This window comes from Nerophis lumbriciformis, linkage group LG16 (genome assembly GCF_033978685.3).
Source record: "Nerophis lumbriciformis linkage group LG16, RoL_Nlum_v2.1, whole genome shotgun sequence".
NCBI classification, from domain to species: domain Eukaryota; kingdom Metazoa; phylum Chordata; class Actinopteri; order Syngnathiformes; family Syngnathidae; genus Nerophis; species Nerophis lumbriciformis.
Genome location: NC_084563.2, coordinates 41,394,873 through 41,415,950, shown reverse-complemented (window position 1 = coordinate 41,415,950; position 21,078 = coordinate 41,394,873). Strand labels below are relative to the sequence as shown.

Below are 21,078 nucleotides of genomic sequence, written 5' to 3'. Positions count from 1 at the left end.
TCATCCTCCGCTGTTGCCATTTCTAATATAAAGTAGTGTAAAGTTCTTACTTATATCTGTCAGTAAACTCGCCATGAAAGCACTAAAACATACCGGTGTAGTGAGTTTACATAATCCACCCAAGGAACTTTAGTTATTAGAGAATGCCGGTCGGACGGTGTGGAAGTCTCTCTCCCTGGTGGGTTCTCCTAACGCTGACCAAGCTTCACGCTAGTCCGGATGTCTGCTGTTTACAATGTCCTTTATTGGCAGCGCACACAACTTTTCAGTCTTTCTGGTCGTCTTTTTTTTTTTGACTCTCGTGCGCGTGTGTCTGTCCATTAGCAACTCCAAATCATCAGTGTCTCGGCCCGGCCGCTGCTAATAAGCATGGCAGGTGATCGTATGATCATCCCCAGCTGGGTAATCCAATCCCCTGCCAGCTGTGCTTCGAGGCCGGTCCTTACACACCCCGATCCGCGGCAGGCCAGCAGACCACGCCCCCCTCCACAGACGGTTTATCACGGACACATTTCCAGCCTTGTTGTTGCATTATTGAGCCACGGATGAGGAGATGCTGCTCCGTTATTGATTTAAGTAAAGTCTGAATGTCATTAAAACAGTTAGCTCCATCTTTTGACACTTTTTCCACACCCGTCCTTGCACGCTACACCGCTACAACAAAGATGACGGGGAGAAGACGCTGCCGAAAGTGAGCCACGTAATTAAGACCGCCCACAAAACGACGCATCTTGAGGCGACTGTCAGAAAGCGGCTTGAAGATGATCTGTAAAAAATAATCTATGCAACATTTTGACCAAAGAACCACCATTACATGTTATGTAGACCACAAGGAAGTGTTTTACATTTAGAAAAAAATAATAATAATATGACCCCTTTAATGCGCCTTTTGTATGAAAATAGACCTGACTAGACCCGCTCATCGGCCTTATAATCCGGTGCGCCCTATGGTCCGGAAAATACCGTACTCCTATAATTAATAATGTGATCTTTTGTTTAACTGTTCTGGGTTTTTTTTTTGGCTCTGCAGAACATTCAAGGAGGACATGGACTTGGACAAGGCAATTTAAAGGACAACAGAGCAAAAATAAATGACACAAAACACGTCGATACCAGTTTGGATGATCATTTAAATATATATATAAATATATATATACTTTTTTTTTTTTTTTTTTTTTAATGTATATAAATTAATACACTCATGTGCTGAAACTGCAGTTGTGATTCATTTCCTCTGCCTTCATTGCAAATAATTATATGATAATATCATGCTATCCAAATTGATATCACACCCAATATTTACTATTACTGGCTATACTGCAACCAATTTGACACGATTAGAAAACTACATCAATTGTAAATCACATTAATTATTGTTATTGTTATAATTATATTATTGAATATTATTAAAGTACCGTATTTTTCGGACTATAAGTCACAGTTTTTTTCATAGTTTGGTCAGGTTACAGTGCGCCTTATATGTGTTTTTTTCCTTCTTTATTATGCATTTTCGGCAGGTGCGACTTATACTCCGGTGCGACTTATACTCAGAAAAATACGGTAACTGCTAAATAGGATGGTGTGGTGTTGCAGTATGAATAGACCGTGAGGAGTCTTTACGGGACCTCATCTGGATTATCTGCAGGTTTTTACATGTCCCACACAACCATTCACAAGCATAAAAAAAAAATCCACCATCAATTAAAAATTAGAAATAACAGATTTAAAATTATTGTCAACACGTGACACATGTTCGTGACAACCATCTCCCTTGAGGCTTTGGTGCCGGCAACTCTTAGCCACTTCCTCTAAAAAAGGTGAAGGACCACTTGACATTATTCTCTTAAGTTGACCGTTATTCAACCTGCGACTGAGCAGCAGATACCTGACGTAAATATAAGGACGGGGACAAGAGATACAACCAGTAAGTGTCAGGTTCAAACACTGATGACATCTATTAAACAAGACAAGAAGCAAAGAATCAAACAAAAGACAGAATTAAAATTTGGCTCAATTCAAGGAGAGACGCATGGACACTGTAACCTTGTACAGTGTCCCAGCACGCTCTGGCAAAAGATTGTACGCATCCTCCTTTATTTGGACTTTCTCTGACCACATGGCAACAGCTGTTTCTAAGGGACGAGGGTCGTAAACAGCTCACAGAAAAGGTCGTAAACAGTTCACAGAAAAGGTCGTAAAACAGTTCAAAGAAGAGGTTCGTAAAAGAGTTCAAGAGGAGATTCGTAAAAGAGTTTAAAAAAAGCTGTGTCTGGAACTTGGGCAGATCCTGCCTTCTCTCCGTTTTGTAGTCCTTGGGTTAAAAACAATATATTTCTGTTGATTACAATACATGAAAGAAACAGAAACCCCTTCATGTTGCTTCTCCCCCTACACAGTACAAGCCTTCTTGGTAGGTTCAAAGACATGTTTTTGCTTCTCGCTGGGAACTCATTGAAACACAAAGTTTTTGTCATAACTTAGAATCAATTATTCTAACAGTAAGTTTCCTGAAAGCTAGATTGTCCCAACTCCATATTCATATTGGACTCTCGCTAGGACCCACGCTTTGTCGACTGAATGGGCTGGGTCCAGCTGCCGAATTGAGACACGGCAAGAGTGTTAATATTTCATAATATTATTTCACTGTGCGTATAAATGTCCAAGTCAAGGGTTGTAGAAACACTGGAAAAAAAAGTAATACATGTTTGAAATACTCTGTTCCCATAGCTCCATTGGTGGACGCGAACCCGCGACATAGTAGTTCCGCTATGCTGATGCTCTTATCGGTGGTGTTCCTGGGCCTAGCAGTGTTCCTCATCTACAAATTCAAAAGGTACTGACCTCTCTGATTACTTTCACCTGTTCCACAGACACAATTACATTGTAACATAGACAATGTTTTCATCTATTATTCATACCATGTAAACACAATCAAGACCAGGGGTTTTCAAAGTCCAATCATGGGTCTCTTTCCAATGTCCTCAAAGATGTCCCAAGTCGTCAGTTTGGTGGGTCTCTGATAAGCAGACTGTAATACCACATGACTTGGAATCATATATGTCATAATTGGGTTGGTTTAAGGCTTAACCACAGTTCTTGATGAGGTTTTCCATCAAATGTGCTGTGAAAACCCCTGATTTGCCTGACAAGACTAGAATGATATGCAGTAGTGGTTCGGGCTTGTCTGATGCCCTGGGCATATATACACTATTTTGATCAAATAAACTCAGATCAAAATATAACACAAATTAAATGGAAAGTAATTTTTTTTGCAGTGCAAAAATCTTTCAAGTACAAACCGACCAAACTTCCTTTTACTCAAACCTAAACTTCCTGTCACCGGGAGATGATCCAAAACAAAAAAGCTCTGCTCTCGTTACCAGTAAAATTGAAGCTTTTCCTGATTTTCATTAAAGCTACAGGACAGCTAGCTAACATATTCGGTTGGAATCTGAAATCTGCGAAGTGAAGGTGCTAACTACTGTAGCTACAAAGCTAGCTCAACGCAATTGCCTAGCAACCTAAAGCTATGACCGGCGCAAGGTACAACATTTACTGAAATAAACAAGTTAGAAGTGAGGCTGTCTGTCAAAGCTAACAACGCCAACAGCTGCTGAGCAACTATAAAACGCACACGACAGAACAAAACTCAGTCCGAAACGTCCGAGCTTACAGATACATTTTCAGGAAAGTTGGTGTTGTTGGTGCCAACAATACACAACCTTTAATTAGATATCTGAGGTCTACGTCATACTTGCCAACCTTGAGACCTCCGATTTCGGGAGGTGGGGGGGGGGGGTGAGGCGGGGGGCGTGGTTGGGGGCGTGGTTAAGATATATATATATAAGAAATACTTGACTTTCAGTGAATTCTAGCTATATATATATATATATATATATATATATATATAAATAAATAAAAGAAATACTTGAATTTCAGTGTTCATTTATTTACACATATACACACACATAACACTCATCTACTCATTGTTGAGTTAAGGGTTGAATTGTCCATCCTTGTTCTATTCTCTGTCACTATTTCAGAACACACACATTATACAAATATACATTATAAAATCAATAAGAAAACGGGAGCTCTAATTTGGGAGTCTGAATTAGGATCAGAAGTTCCTATATAAACATTGCGCACTCACGTCGCCTTTTTGTATTGATTACTGCAGCTGTGCACTGGATTCATTCACAAATACAAACTATAACTCACACACACTTTAGAGTTAGGCTCCACCATCAGAATGTGTACTTAAACTTATAAAGATCACATGGATATTATTCAGTGAGTTGATTCACCAAAACGAACCTGTTATACAGGAGGAAAAAGCACACAGGACGTTTCAATTGTTCACAGACTGGTCGCGCTCATCAGAATGACAAGACACTTCTGGTCTGCAGGTGATAGCATTCAATTGGGAAGAAACGCCCTACTGCCTCCTACTGACCAATGTGAATTCTGATAAATCTGTAATGACAGCTCCAAAAACGAATTCAAACCACAAAATAAAATAAATAAATCAACACAAAAATGTGACACATTATGGGTGGGTCACATATGCATGTACAGTAGATGGCAGTATTGTCCTGTTTAAAAGTGTCACAACATTGCTGTTTACGGCAGACGAACTGCTTTATGGGGGACGAAAACTTGATGCTGTTGTTGTGTGTTGTTACCGCGCTGGGAGGACGTTAATGAAACTGCCTAACAATAAACCCACATAAGAAACCAAGAACTCGCCCTCGATCATTAGCTGTTTATATGGTGGGAAAGCGGACGTGAGAACAGGCTGTCAACACGTCACTCAGGTCCGCATGGAGCTGGAGGGGGCGTGGCCTCCAGCTCCGCCTGAATTTCGGGAGATTTTCGGGAGAAAATGTGTCCCGGGAGGTTTTCGGGAGAGGCGCTGAATTTCGGGAGTCTCCCGGAAAATCCGGGAGGGTTGGCAAGTATGGTCTACGTTAAATATAGAAAGTCAACAATTAGATATTAAAGGTCCATAATCAAATACAGAAAGTCTACAAGCACTGGATAAGAGAGAGAAAGGATTTTCATGAGGATATATAGGGGTTCGAATATTAAACTATGATTCTCAGAGAGGACAGTGAAGGTCCTACAAGAAGAGAATGCAGCGTTGAACAGTGAATGCCAAGCTACAAGAGAACACTGATCTGGAGAATATCATAAAGGAGAAGGCTTAGTACAGTAGACAGGATGATATCATCCTTGCAGGGCTGCATTCATTCATCGGCGGTTACTCGAACGAGTATGACGATCCTCCTGGTAGGGGTGTATCGCTTTATGGAGGATGCCTGTGCGTGACTTTGTTTTACATTGGGAGACTGGTGCACAGACAGTCACCACACGATCCTTGACAGAATCGGGTCAGGGTCCGGTGGCATTGAGTCCAAGACGACTGGGGACCCTTTTCTGCTGCAGCCTTCTTCCGCCATCGCAGCCGTTGTGGTAGTTCTTAAATCTACCGTCTTCCGCCTGCTCCGCCGTTGAGGTCTTCACCGTATCCCTGGCTACGGGGCAGTCAGGTACTAGGCCTTTGCCAAGGGCCACCTGGGGTAACAGTAGTAAAGGGGTTAACCTCCTAGTACCCCAAGACCCCATAGAGGAGCCTCCACTGCCGGATGCACTTTAACGTCATGCCCAGGATACAAAAGGCTGCACATTACTCCTAGATCCTATGCCAGATCAGTTGAAAACAGAGGAGAGAACCAGATTAAATTAAATGGATGCTGCTTTAACGCAGCAACAAGTGGTCAACTTTCTGCAATCTGAGGTTGTAGATGTTGGTATCAACACCATTGACGTGTGCGTCCCACTGAATGGAAGAACACCACTACGCCAGTCATTATTGTGATGCTTGTCGACAGAAAATCCAAAATTGCAGTGTTGAAACAGGGAAAGAAGATGAAATGTACAAATATGTACATAAATGAGTTAAGTTAAAGTACCAATGATTGTCACACCCACACTAGGTGTGGTGAAATCTGTCCTCTGCATTTGACCCATCCCCTTGTTCACCCCCTGGGAGGTGAGGGGAGCAGTGGGCAGCAGCGGTGCCACGCCCGGGAATCATTTTTGGTGATTTAACCCCCAATTCCAACCCTTGATTCGGAGTGCCAAGCAGGGAGGTAATGGGTCCCATTTTTATAGTCTTTGGTATGACTCGGCCGGGGTTTGAACTCACAGCCGATCTCAGGGCGGGCCCTCTAACCACTAGGCCACTGAGTACCGTATTTTCCGCACCATAAGCCGCCCTGGGTTATAAGCCGCGCCTTCAATGAACGGCATATTTCAAAACTTTGTCCACCTATAAGCCGCCCCGTGTTATAAACCGCATCTAACTGCGCTAAAGGAATGTCAAAAAAACAGTCAGATAGGTCAGTCAAACTTTAATAATATATTAAAAACCAGCGTGATGTGGGCGCGCATGGAGTCGTGTATCAACATGGACGGAGCTGCGTGAAAAAAGCCACCCGGCCTCTTCGCGTAAACTTACCTTAACCACTCGCTCATCTTTTCTTCATCCATCCATCCCTTCGAGTTAGCTTTTATGATGACGCCGGCTGGAAAGGTCTCTTTTGGCAAGGTCTTCCTTTTGAATATCACCATGGGTGGAAGTTTCTGGCCATTAGCATGGCAAGCTAGAACCACAGTGAAGGATGACTTCTCATTCCCTGTGGTGCGAATATTCACCGTACGTGCTCCCGTTGTATCCACAGTGCGGTTCACAGGAATATCAAAAGTCAGTGGAACCTCGTCCATGTTGATAATGTTCTCTGGCCGGATCTTTTTTTCAGCTATCTTGTTTTTACAATATGCACGGAAAGTAGCCAGCTTTTCTTGAAAGTCTTTAGGCAGTTGCTGTGAAATAGTAGTCCGTGTGCGGATGGAGAGATTGCGTCTTTTCATGAACCGGAAAACTGTCGCTTAGTAGGAGCCATTTTGTGGTCTTTACAGATGTAAACACACAAAGGAAATGAAACGTAATATCCGCGCGCTTCTTCTTCTTCTATGGGGGCGGGTGGTTGCTTACAGTAGAAGAAGAAGCGCTTCCTCTTCTATGGGGGCGGGTGCTTATCTTGGCGGTTGCTTGCGTAGAAGAAGAAGCACTTCCTCTTCTACGGGGAAAAAAGATGGCGGCTGTTTACCGTAGTTGCGAGACCGAAACTTTATGAAAATGAATCTTAATATTAATCCATATATAAAGCGCACCGGGTTATAAGCCGCACTGTCAGCTTTTGAGTAAATTTGTGGTTTTTAGGTGCGGCTAATAGTGCGGAAAATACGGTAAGCGCAATGCTGACATTTCCAATAAGGGACACAACATGAGGAATCAGGGGAAAATTCAAGGAACTTGTAGCACCAAATGCAAAATCTACATTAAGCTGAATGCAGGTCCAGAAGCAAGTTTATTGACATCTTAAAGAACTGAATCCATGTAATGCTTTAAAAAGGCAAATGGATGGCACAAATAGCCAAAAGGCTTGTTTCCATTGTTTCCATATATACAAAGAATGGGGGGGCGGGGGGTATATACACTATTTACATGACACTATGAAAACTAAAGTTTACAGCACTTCGACGACTACGGCAATAATAATGGAGTTTGACGGAAAACAAACATCTTCTGTACATTCAACATCACCATTGCTATGTTCCATGGGACCATTTAAAAATAAGACCTGGATTCAGGAGCACATTCATCTACACTCATGGACATTCATGAAGCAAAACAAAAGATTGCTGAACAGGAAAATATGGAACCGAAAACCTTCTGAAACAGAGATCATAAACACCCGGAATTGGAGAGCGATATACAAACCCTGTTTCCATATGAGTTGGGAAATTGTGTTAGATGTAAATATAAACGGAATACAATGATTTGCAAATCCTTTTCAACCCATATTCAGTTGAATGCACTACAAAGACAAGATATTTGATGTTCAAACGCATAAACGTAATTTTTTTTTTTGCAAATTATAATCAACTTAGAATTTCATGGCTGCAATACATGCCAAAGCAGTTGGGAAAGGGCATGTTCACCACTGTGTTACATCACCTTTTCTTTTAACAACACTCAATAAACGATTGGGAACTGAGGAAACTAATTGTTGAAGCTTTGAAAGTGGAATTATTTCCGATTCTTCAGTCGTTCAACAGTCCGGGGTCTCCGCTGTCGTAGTTTACGCTTCATAATGCGCCACACATTTTCGATGGGAGACAGGTCTGGACTGCAGGCGGACCAGGAAAGTACCCGCACTCTTTTTTTACGAAGCCACGCTGTTGTAACATGTGCTGAATGTGGCTTGGCATTGTTTTGCTGAAATAAGCAGGGGCGTCCATGAAAAAGACGGCATTTAGATGGCAGCATATGTTGTTCCAAAACCTGTATGTACCTTTCAGCATTAATGGCGCCTTCACAGATGTGTAAGTTACCCATGTCTTGGGCACTAATGCACCCCCATACCATATATATGTATATATGGTATTATATATTTCCAAAAACAATTTAAAATGTGGACTCGTCAGACCACAGAACACTTTTCCACTTTGCATGAGTCCATCTTAGATGATCTCGGGCCCAGAGAAGCCGGCGGCGTTTCTGGATGTTGTTAAAAAATGGCTTTCACTTTGCATAGTAGAGCTTTAACTTGCACTTACAGATGTAGCGACCAACTGTATTTAGTGACAGTGGTTTTCTGAAGTGTTCCTGAGCCCATGTGGTGATATCCTTTAGAGATTGATGTCGGTTTTTGATACAGTGCCGTCTGACGGATCGAAGGTCACGGTCATTCAATGTTGGTTTCCGGCCATGCCGCTTACGTGGAGTGAATTCTCCAGATTCTCTGAACCTTTTGATGATATTATGGACCGTAGATGTTGAAATCTCTAAATTTCTTGCAATTGCACTTTGAGAAACGTTGTTCTTAAACTGTTTGACTAATTGCTCACGCAGTTGTGGACAAAGGGGTGTACCTCGCCCCATCTTTTCTTGTGAAAGACTGAGCATTTTTTGGGAAGCTGTTTTTATACCCAATCATGGCACCCACCTGTTCCCAATTAGCCAGCAACACTTCTTTGTCACGTGTTGCTGGCATCAAATTCTAAACTTAATGATTATTTGCAAAAAAAACAAATGTTTATCAGTTTGAACATCAAATATGTTGTCTTTGTAGCGTATTCAACTGAATATGGGTTGAAAATGATTTGCAAATCATTGTATTCCGTTTATATTTACATCTAACACAATTTCCCAACTCATATGGAAACGGGGTTTGTAGTTCCAGATACAAATGTTTTCTCCCACAATAATGGAAACATTAAATCCGACAACAAATTGTCAGTTATTCATTTCAACAACAGAAGCTTGCTTGCATACTACATGAAGCATTTTTGGAACAATTCAACTTAGCAACTAATCACTATCTCAGAAACATGGATCTATGTTGGAAATATATCAAATTAATAACATCAACATAACTAATAAAACAGAGGAGCAGTGGCTGTGTGCGTAATGAAGAACCTGAACTTCAAAGTGGTAATTTGTTATTTATAATACATTTTAGGATGTATAACCATTGACACATGTCAAAAAAAAATAAAAAAATGATGATAAGATGTATGTTTAGAACATCTAAGTCAAATATTGAAATGCTTGAGGACTGGATGAAGGCAACTTTTACTGAACTCAGTCAGAAAGTAAAAATATTTTGTGGTGACTTCAACATTGACCTCTTTAAACTCTAATAAGCAAAATACCATTGATGACTTCATAGATAAAATGTATAGCATGAGTTTATATCCTAAAATCAAAAGGCCAGGCAGAATCACAAGACAATGCTGATGGATAATGTTTTTACTAAATATTTTAATAATAATACTATAAGTAGTCTTTTCACAATATGTAACAAAAACTACGGTTGACAAAAAATATTCTTTGAAGACTATGCAAAGAGAAAAGTGTTTACAAAGTACAAACCCCGTTTCCATATGAGTTGGGAAATTGTGTTAGATGTAAATATAAACGGAATACAATGATTTGCAAATCATTTTCAACCCATATTCAGTTGAATATGCTACAAAGACAACATATTTGATGTTCAAACTGATAAACATTTTTTTTTTTTTTTTACAAATAATCATTAACTTTAGAATTTGATGCCAGCAACACGTGACAAAGAAGTTGGGAAAGGTGGCAATAAATACTGATAAAGTTGAGGAATGCTCATCAAACACTTATTTGGAACATCCCACAGGTGAACAGGCAAATTGGGAACAGGTGGGTGCCATGATTGGGTATAAAAGTAGATTCCATGAAAAGCTCAGTCATTCACAAACAAGGCTGGGGCGAGGGTCACCACTTTGTCAACAAATGCGTTAGCAAATTGTTGAACAGTTTAAGAAAAACCTTTGTCAACCAGCCATTGCAAGAAATTTAGGGATTTCACCACCTACGGTCCGTAATATCATCAAAGAGTTCATAGAATCTGGAGAAATCACTGCACGTAAGCAGCTAAGCCCGTGACCTTCGATCCCTCAGGCTGTACTGCATCAACAAGCGACATCGGTGTGTAAAGGATATCACCACATGGGCTCAGTAACACTTCAGAAACCCACTGTCAGTAACTACAGTTGGTCGCTACATCTGTAAGTGCAAGTTAAAACTGTCCTATGCAAGGCAAAAACTGTTTATCAACAACACCCAGAAACGCCGTCGGCTTCGCTGGGCCTGAGCTCATCTAAGATGGACTGATACAAAGTGAAAAAGTGTTCTGTGGTCTGACGAGTCCACATTTCAAATTGTTTTTGGGAACTTTGGACGTCGTGTGGGACCAAAGAGGAAAAGAACTATCCAGATTGTTATAGGCGCAAAGTTGAAAAGCCAGCATGTGTGATGGTATGGGGGTGTATTAGTGCCAAAGACATGGGTATATTACACATATGTGAAGGTGCCATTAATGCTGAAAGGTACATACAGGTTTTGGAGCAACATATGTTGCTATCCAAGCAACGTTACCATGGACGCCCCTGCTTATTTCAGCAAGACAATGCCAAACCACGTGTTACATCAACGTGGCTTCATAGTAAAAGAGTGCGGGTACTAGACTGGCCTGCCTGTAGTCCAGACCTGTCTCCCATTGAAAATGTGTGGTGCATTATGAAGCCTGAAATAGCACAACGGAGACCCCCGGACTGTTGAACAACTTAAGCTGTACATCAAGCAAGAATGGGAAAGAATTCCACCTGAGAAGCTTAAAAAATGTGTCTCCTCAGTTCCCAAACGTTTACTGAGGAAAGGCCAAGTAACACAGTGGTGAACATGCCCTTTCCCAACTACTTTGGCACATGTTGCAGCCATGAAATTCTAAGTTAATTATTATTTGCAGAAAAAAAATAAAGTTTATGAGTTTGAACATCAAATATCTTGTCTTTGTAGTGCATTCAATTGAATATGGGTTGAAAAGGATTTGCAAATCATTGTATTCCGTTTATATTTACATCTAACACAATTTCCCAACTCATATGGAAACGGGGTTTGTACAAAGAAGAAGAGTAATGATTAACATTTTAAACTTTATTGAAAAATGAGATAATCCTATTCATCTCATTGTGTGACTCAGAACTTACTTAACTATTTATTTATGCGAAATGTACCCAATGTTTATTTATGTATTCAAAATGTTTTCATTTACTTATTTGTTCATTTATTTCTTTACTTAATAATTAGTTTATTCACTGTTGTGTTACAGGTTGAGTACAAACAAATGTGTTAGAAGTTGCTCTAAAACAAAAAGGGGGTACGATTAAATAAGCTCTGCTTCTTTTTACTCCTTTTTGGACATGCTGGAATGAGAAACTGAAAATATGTGAAGCATTATATTGTAATTGTATGCATGTTCCAAATAAAATAACACCGTGTGTGTGTTTCATTGGCATAAATTAATGTAATACAACACGAAAAATAGAAAGGTATTTTTCTGCAATCTGGAAATCCTTCAAAAAGTACAATTAAATCAATTTTATTTTACTTTAGAGCCTTAATTCCATATTTATTTATAAATAAAATAAAGCCATTCCTTTTATTCATGGCACGTTTCCCCCTCTTCTTTGTTCCTCTTTTCTATAAACTGTGCACCTCATGGCTTTGGATTTCTATTTTCCGTTTATGTTGACAACAATCATTTCCTACCGTCGTTATCAATCTTTTGTTTACAATTTTGGTTGTAACTGACTTAACTCCTAACTAACCTGATACTTGACACATATGCCGACCTGATGTGCACAATTTGATATGATATGTTTACCTTTTGATGCTCGTCATGTGAGAATGTGACTCGAACAATTGCTCTACAAACTTTGTTTCTTTTTAAAATTTCCCAGAAAAATACCTTGGATTAACATCTACGCAGAGGTGAACCAAGAGAAGGAACAGGAGATGATTAGCTCTGTGGGCCAAGGTGACAATGCAGCAAAAATAACACTGAGTGAATTCTCCTCATCTAAAGAACTTATGGACAAAGAGCTGGATGCAAGAGTCAAAAGTAAGTCAATACCACATACACACATATACAGATATACATACACACACACACAAATATATATACAAACCCCGTTTCCATATGAGTTGGGAAATTGTGTTAGATGTAAATATAAACGGAATACAATGATTTGCAAATCCTTTTCAACCCATATTCAGTTGAATGCACCACAAAGACAACATATTTGATGTTCAAACTCATAAACTTTATTTTTTTTTTGCAAATAATAATTAACTTAGAATTTCATGGCTGCAACACGTGCCAAAGTAGTTGGGAAAGGGCATGTTCACCACTGTGTTACATCACCTTTTCGTTTAACAACACTCAATAAACGATTGGGAACTGAGGAAACTAATTGTTGAAGCTTTGAAAGTAGAATTCTTTCCCATTCTTGTTTTATGTAGAGCTTCAGTCGTTCAACAGTCGTATTTTACGCTTCATAATGCGCCACACATTTTCGATGGGAGACAGGTCTGGACTGCAGGCGGACCAGGAAAGTACCCGCACTCTTTTTTTACGAAGCCACGCTGTTGTAACACGTGCTGAATGTGGCTTGGCATTGTCTTGCTGAAATAAGCAGGGGCGTCCATGAAAAAGACGGCGCTTAGATGGCAGCATATGTTGTTCCAAAACCTTTATGTACCTTTCAGCATTAATGTTGTCTTCACAGATGTGTAAGTTACCCATGCCTTGGGCACTAATGCACCCCCATACCATCACAGATGCTGGCTTTTGAACTTTGCGTCGATAACAGTCTGGATGGTTCGCTTCCCTTTTTGGTCCGGATGACACAATGTCGAATATTTCCAAAAACAATTTGAAATGTGGACTCGTCAGACCACAGAACACTTTTCCACTTTGCATGAGTCCATCTGAGATGATCTCGGGGCCAGAGAAGCCGGCGGTGTTTCTGGATGTTGTTGATAAATGGCTTTCGCTTTGCATAGTAGAGCTTTAACTTGCACTTACAGATGTAGCGACCAACTGTATTTAGTGACAGTGGTTTTCTGAAGTGTTCCTGAGCCCATGTGGTGATATCCTTTAGAGATTGATGTCGGTTTTTGATACAGTGCCGTCTGAGGGATCGAAGGTCACGGTCATTTAATGTTGGTTTCCGGCCATGCCGCTTACGTGGAGTGATTTCTCCAGATTCTCTGAACCTTTTGATGCTATTATGGACCGTAGATGTTGAAATCCCTAAATTTCTTGCAATTGCACTTTGAGAAACGTTGTTCTTAAACTGTTTGACTATTTACTCACGCAGTTGTGGACAAAGGGGTGTACCTAGCCCCATGTTTTCTTGTGAAAGACTGAGCATTTCTTGGGAAGCTGTTTTTAAACCCAATCATGGCACCCACCTGTTCCCAATTAGCCTGCACACCTGTGTGATGTTCCAAATAAGTGTTTGATGAGCATTCCTCAACATTATCAGTATTTATTGCCATCTTTCCCAACTTGTTTGTCACATGTTGCTGGCATCAAATTCTAAAATTAATGTTTATCTGCAAAAAAAAAAAAATTGTATCAGTTTGAACATCAAATATGTTGTCTTTGTAGCATATTCAACTGAATATGGGTTGAAAATTATTTGCAAATCATTGTATTCCGTTTATATTTACATCTAACACAATTTCCCAACTCATATGGAAGCGGGGTTTGTATGTATATATATATATATATACACACACACACAGGTAAAAGCCAGTAAATTAGAATATTTTGAAAAACTTGATTTATGTCAGTAATTGCATTCAAAAGGTGTAACTTGTACATTATATTTATTCATTGCACACAGACTGATGCATTCAAATGTTTATTTCATTTAATTTTGATGATTTGAAGTGGCAACAAATGAAAATCCAAAATTCCGTGTGTCACAAAATTAGAATATTACTTAAGGCTAATACAAAAAAGGGATTTTTAGAAATGTTGGCCAACTGAAAAGTATGAAAATGAAAAATATGAGCATGTACAATACTCAATACTTGGTTGGAGCTCCTTTTGCCTCAATTGCTGCGTTAATGCGGCGTGGCATGGAGTCGATGAGTTTCTGGCACTGCTCAGGTGTTATGAGAGCCCAGGTTGCTCTGATAGTGGCCTTCAACTCTTCTGCGTTTTTGGGTCTGGCATTCTGCATCTTCCTTTTCACAATACCCCACAGATTTTCTATGGAGCTAAGGTCAGGGGAGTTGGCGGGCCAATTTAGAACAGAAATACCATGGTCCGTAAACCAGGCACGGGTAGATTTTGCGCTGTGTGCAGGCGCCAAGTCCTGTTGGAACTTGAAATCTCCATCTCCATAGAGCAGGTCAGCAGCAGGAAGCATGAAGTGCTCTAAAACTTGCTGGTAGACGGCTGCGTTGACCCTGGATCTCAGGAAACGGAGTGGACCGACACCAGCAGATGACATGGCACCCCAAACCATCACTGATGGTGGAAACTTTACACTAGACTTCAGGCAACGTGGATCCTGTGCCTCTCCTGTCTTCCTCCAGACTCTGGGACCTCGATTTCCAAAGTAAATGCAAAATTTGTTTTCGTCAGAAAACATGACTTTGGACCACTCAGCAGCAGTCCAGCTGGTGTCGGTCCACTCTGTTTCCTGAGATCCAGGGTCAACGCAGCCGTCTACCAGCAAGTTTTAGAGCACTTCATGCTTCCTGCTGCTGACCTGCTCTATGGAGATGGAGATTTCAAGTTCCAACAGGACTTGGCGCCTGCACACAGCGCAAAATCTACCCGTGCCTGGTTTACGGACCATGGTATTTCTGTTCTAAATTGGCCCGCCAACTCCCCTGACCTTAGCCCCATAGAAAATCTGTGGGGTATTGTGAAAAGGAAGATGCAGAATGCCAGACCCAAAAACGCAGAAGAGTTGAAGGCCACAATCAGAGCAACCTGGGCTCTCATAACACCTGAGCAGTGCCAGAAACTCATCGACTCCATGCCACGCCGCATTAACGCAGTAATTGAGGCAAAAGGAGCTCCAACCAAGTATTGAGTATTGTACATGCTCATATTTTTCATTTTCATACTTTTCAGTTGGCCAACATTTCTAAAAATCCCTTTTTTGTATTAGCCTTAAGTAATATTCTAATTTTGTGACACACGGAATTTTGGATTTTCATTTGTTGCCACTTCAAATCATCAAAATTAGATGAAATAAACATTTGAATGCATCAGTCTGTGTGCAATGAATAAATATAATGTACAAGTTACACCTTTTGAATGCAATTACTGAAATAAATCAAGTTTTTCAAAATATTCTAATTTACTGGCTTTTACCTGTATATATATATATATATATATATATATATATATATATATATATATATATATATATATATATATATATATATATATATTTATTTATATATATGTCTTAATAAGGTTATCCAAAAAATAGTGCTCGATACCGTAGTAGAGCGCAATATATGTATGTGTGGGAAAAAAAATCACAAGACTACTTCATCTCTACAGGCCTGTTTCATGAGGGGTTCCCTCAATCATCAGGAGATTTTAATGGAAGCATTCACATACCATGGTTTATATAGGGCACAGAGTGGGTGGGTACAGGCTGGCGTAGGGGCGTTGTGATTGGCTCATGTGTTACCTAGGAGGTGTTTCCGTCTGTGGCGGCATGCTGATACAATTTCGCTGCGCTTGTTGAGGGATGACAGGTCTGGACGGTATATAATAAACAGTTTCTCTTTCAAGCATAGGTTGCATCTTTTATTACCACTATTGTAAGGTGTGCTGGATGCAAGAATTTGCCATGTTATTGAATATTCAACATTATTGTCTTTGAGGTCCCAAATGTGTTTGCTGAGTTCTGTGGTATTCCGCAGGTTTTGGTTCCTGAAAGAAGCCCTGTGATTGTTCCATCTGGTTTTAAACTCTCCCTCGGTTAATCCTACATATGTGTCGGATGTGTTAATGTCCTTGCGTGTTACCTTAGATTGGTAAACAACTGATGTTTGTAAGCACCCCCCGTTGAGAGGGCAATCAGGTTTCTTGCGGCAGTTGCAGCCTTTGTTGGTTTTGGGGTCGCTCTGTCCGGGGGCCGACGGCTCATTTGCAATTGTTTTGTTGTGGTTTGAGATAATTTGTCGTATATTGTTCATACAGCTGTAGCTCAATTTAATGTTGTTCTTGTTGAATACTTTTCTTAGGGTGTTGCCTTTGGGGAAGTGTTTGTCAATCAGATTGAGGAATTTGTGGCCAATGTTAGTTGAGACGTTTTTGCTGTATGGGGGGTTGTACCAGATGATGTTGTTTCGTTTTCTGTTCTTTTTTGGTTGGTTTCCTGGCGTGGGTTCATAGGTGAGGGTGAAATTGTATCCGCTTTCATCAAGGGCTTTTTGGTACGGGGGGGTTGCTTGGTCAAATTCAGCTTTGCTAGATGACAGCATCGATAGCCTTTTATTAATTCCGGTAGGTATTCTTTTCGTGGTGGTGGGTGGGTGGTTGCTGTCATGGTGCACGTATTGGAGTGTTGTGTTGGATTTCGTGAATGGTTGGTAGCTGTTATTTCTCAGGTTGAAAGTGACGTCGAGGAAGTTGACGGTTTGCTTGTTGGCTTCAATCGTGATCCGTAGGCCGTTCTCTTTGAAAATTTGGCATATGCGCTTCTTGGTATTCCCGCTGCTCCTTGGCGAGGCGCGACACACTGCCAGTCCATCATCACGGTAAATACCAAGGTTCAGGTTGAGGCTAGCGAGCTGGGAGAGGAGGAAACTCCCAACGAGTTCACACGTTTCTGCTCCGTCATATATATATATATATGTAGTACAGGCCAAAAGTTTGGACACACCTTCTCCTCATTCAATGTGTTTTCTTTATTTTCATGACTATTTACATTGTAGATTGTCACTGAAGGCATCAAAACTATGAATGAACACATGTGGAGTTATGTAATTAACAAAAAAAAAAAAGGTAAAATAACTGAAAACATGTTTTATATTATAGTTTCTTCAAAATAGCCACTCTTTGCTCTGATTACTGTTTTGCACACTCTTGGCATTCTCTCCATGATCTCCGGATATATATATATATATATATATATATATATATATATATATATATATATATATATATATATATATACACACTACTCCGTTTTAGAAATGACAAAATGTATGAGCCAGTCTGCCACACAACAAGAGGATAAGAGAAAAATAAGGAATTTACAGTATATACTACGTTGAACTACAATGGCGGATTCGCACAAAACTCTTCGGTTAAAATTGATGATTTATGCAGATATATAAATACCCAAGATAAAAAGAAATTGGTATAAAAGGTTGTTTTTTCAGAATAGTTTCCATTTAAAGTGGGTATGCAATAATTCTTCCTCTGATGTCATTTACATATACTGCAGTCATGTTCCAGTAGTACTTTGTAGTCAGAACTTGTCTTGGGTTGATCAGAATGAACTACTATCTTGCAGACCAAGTCATGTGGACAGTTTTTAAAAACATGTATTTACAATCATGGTCAAAAGTTTACATACACTTGTAAACTGACATTTCATGGCTGTCTTGAGTTTCCAACAACTCTTATTTTTTTGTGATAGAGTGATTGGAGCACATACTTTTTGGTCACAAAAAAATAATCATGAAGTTTGGTTCTTTTATGAATTTATTATGGGTCTACTGAAAATGTGAGCAAATCTGCTGGGTCAAAAGTATACATATAGCAATGTTAATAATAATCCGCCTTTTTCATTGTCCCATTTACTCTCTGTAAAGCACCAGTTCCATTGGCAGCAAAACAAGCCCAGAGCATAATACTACCACCACCATGCTTAACGGTAGGTATGGTGTTCCTTGGGTTTAAAGGCTTTACCTTTTGTCCTCCAAACATATTGCTGGGTATTGTGGCCAAACAGCTCAATTTTTGTTTCATCTGACCACAGAACTTTCCCCCAGAAGGTCTTATCTTTGTCCATGTGATGTCAGATGAAACAAAAATTAAGCTGTTTGGCCACAACACCCAACAAATTTAGCTTAACTGCACCGATTTGGTCAAGAGGAGTGGTCAAAAATTCAACCAGAAGCTTGTGGATGGCTACCAAAAGTGCCTTATTGCAGTGAAACTTGCCAAGGGACATGTAACCAATTATTAACATTGCTGTATGTATACTTTTGACCCAGCACATTTGCTCACATTTTCAGTAGACCCATAATAAATTCATAAAAGAACCAAACTTCATGAATGTTTTTTCTCTGACCAAGAAGTATGTGCTCCAATCACTCTATCACAAAAACATAAGAGTTGTAGCAATTATTGGAAACTCAAGACAGCCATGACTTTATGTTCTTTACAAGTGACCACGACTGTATGTTAGTTTCAGGGTTTAATTATTAGAAGATTACAGTGGACTAACTCATTGTCTTTTGTGTTTCTGCTGTATCTTCTCAGGGGGAGCCACAAACACCTACGAGAGCACAAGGGAGATACCGAACTGTACGAGTGTGTGAAGCATCCTCATGTCCGGGGGGGGGGGTTTCTCTTTCAGTTGTGTAATTCTCAACACAACTCCTGTTAATAGTTTTTCTAAGGGGTCCCCATTTTTACAGCCGTGCATGGATGTTGTGTGACACAAACATCCATGCAGCAAACCCAACGTATTCCATGAGATTATTATAAATACAGACAGAATCTAGTGTTTTGTGGGTGTATCAGCTATGTAACAGTTATCAGGTTGGCAGACAGTTTGCTTTAAAAATAATTTCTGTTTTTTTAAAACGAGGAATATCGCTAACATATAGAGTGCAGCGCTATCACGTGTCCTGTATATATTGTAGCTTTGTAAAAGCTCCTACTCTTGAGTAACATAGCAAAGAAAGATCAACGGTCTGGTTCTCATTGTGTGTTTAAAAAAAAAAAAAAAAAAGAAGCAACATCCGCTTAGCTGTAAAATGGATCATTGACTGGTGCATGTTCCAACCGAGCATTCGATTTATGTTTTGTAAATACGGAACTACTGTAAATAGTTATTTTCATAGTCCGTCCAGAAGCCCCCACTGATCTATTTCAAGACTCTTCATCCGCAGTGGGTTGACATGCATATCTTAGAACTGTTTCTATCATTGATAATTTGTTAGCACATTTTACAAAACCTCAATGTTTTCTGGAAATAAATGTAAAGGAACACAATGTACCATATTAACTTTTCATTATACATTAGACTGTGTCAAGACTCAAGTCTTCAGAAATGGTGCTTTGTACCAAAGAAGATGGCCAAACTGCACCAAAATAGTTATTTGTTTTCTTTTACCTTTGAAGGACAACCCAGTTCTACTTGCAAGTTAAATATCACCATTACGAGAGAAGAACTCAGATTGAAACATTATATTCTGAAGAGCAGCACACCGTATTTCATTCTTGTGTTGCGCGACATTCTACTCACACAATGCAATATTTGTTTGACTAGGTCAGGGGTCGGCAACCCGCGGCTCCGGAGCCGCATGCGGCTCTTTGATCACTCTGATGCGGCTCAGCAGCTTACTTGCTGACACCAGTGCCTCTCGCAGAAAACTCCCCGGATTAATATTCACCGATTTTCACCCTTACGGCTATAATAAGAGCGTGCCATGATGGTATAACACTTAGCGCCCTCTACAATCTGTATTAACAGCGTGCCAGCCCAACACTTGTTATACAATATACATTTTCTGCTTGCACACTTACGTGACAGCAAGGCATACTTGGTCAACAGCCACACAGGTTACACTGACGGTGATCATATAAAACAACTTTAACACTCTTACTAATAATGCGCCACACTTTGAACCAAAACCAAACAAGAATGACAAACTTAACACAACATAAACACAACAGAACAAACACCCAGAATCCCATGCAGCCCTGACTCTTCCGGACTACATTATACACCCCTGCTACCACCAAACCCCGCCCCCACCCCAACCCTGTTCCCTCACACATCAACCCCCCCTCTCTGTGCGTCGGTTGAGGCGGGCGGGGTTTGGTAACGGGGGTGTATAATGTATCCCGGAAGAGTTAGGGCTGCATGGGTTTCTGGGTATTTGTCCTGTTGTGTTTATATTGTGTTACGGTGCAGATGTTCTCCCGAAATTTGTTTGTCATTCTTGTTTGGTGTGGGTTCACAGTGTGGTGCATTATTAGTAAGAGTGTTCAAGTTTTTTTTTTTTTTTATACCGCCACTGTCAGTGTGACCTGTGTGGTTGTTGACCAAGTATGCCTTGCTGTCACCTATGTGAGCAAGCGGAAGCCCCATACAATGTGTAGTGGGTGCTATTTGCTGTACCATCACGGCACGCATGACGCTGAGCCATTCATTTGAAACCCGCGCGCCGCACCAGCTTTCAGATTCTACATAAAGGTGTCGGCAGCGTGTCTGAGATCCCTGGTTTATACATAGCACAAAGCAAAAAAAAAAAATTGTATGCAGTGTTATTTCATTTAAAATTTCAAAAAAATTGTGCGGCTCCCATTGTTTTCTATAATTTGTGAAACTGGTCAAAAT

The 21,078-nt window shown here is 40.1% G+C and overlaps 1 protein-coding gene across 2 annotated transcripts in view; it reads left to right on the top strand.

Annotated features, from left to right (window-relative positions):
- sorcs3a (sortilin related VPS10 domain containing receptor 3a) overlaps positions 1–20,246 on the top strand; it is an 850,680-nt gene extending 830,434 nt beyond the window's left edge. For both annotated transcript variants that reach the window (XM_061977170.2, XM_061977173.2), the window contains exons 25-27: positions 2,728–2,833; positions 12,409–12,569; positions 18,990–20,246. In XM_061977170.2, the coding sequence (XP_061833154.2) occupies positions 2,728–2,833; positions 12,409–12,569; positions 18,990–19,048 (326 nt within the window). In that variant the 3' untranslated portion in view covers positions 19,049–20,246. The remainder of the gene's footprint in view (positions 1–2,727; positions 2,834–12,408; positions 12,570–18,989) is intronic.
- The last annotated feature ends 832 nt before the right edge of the window (positions 20,247–21,078 follow it).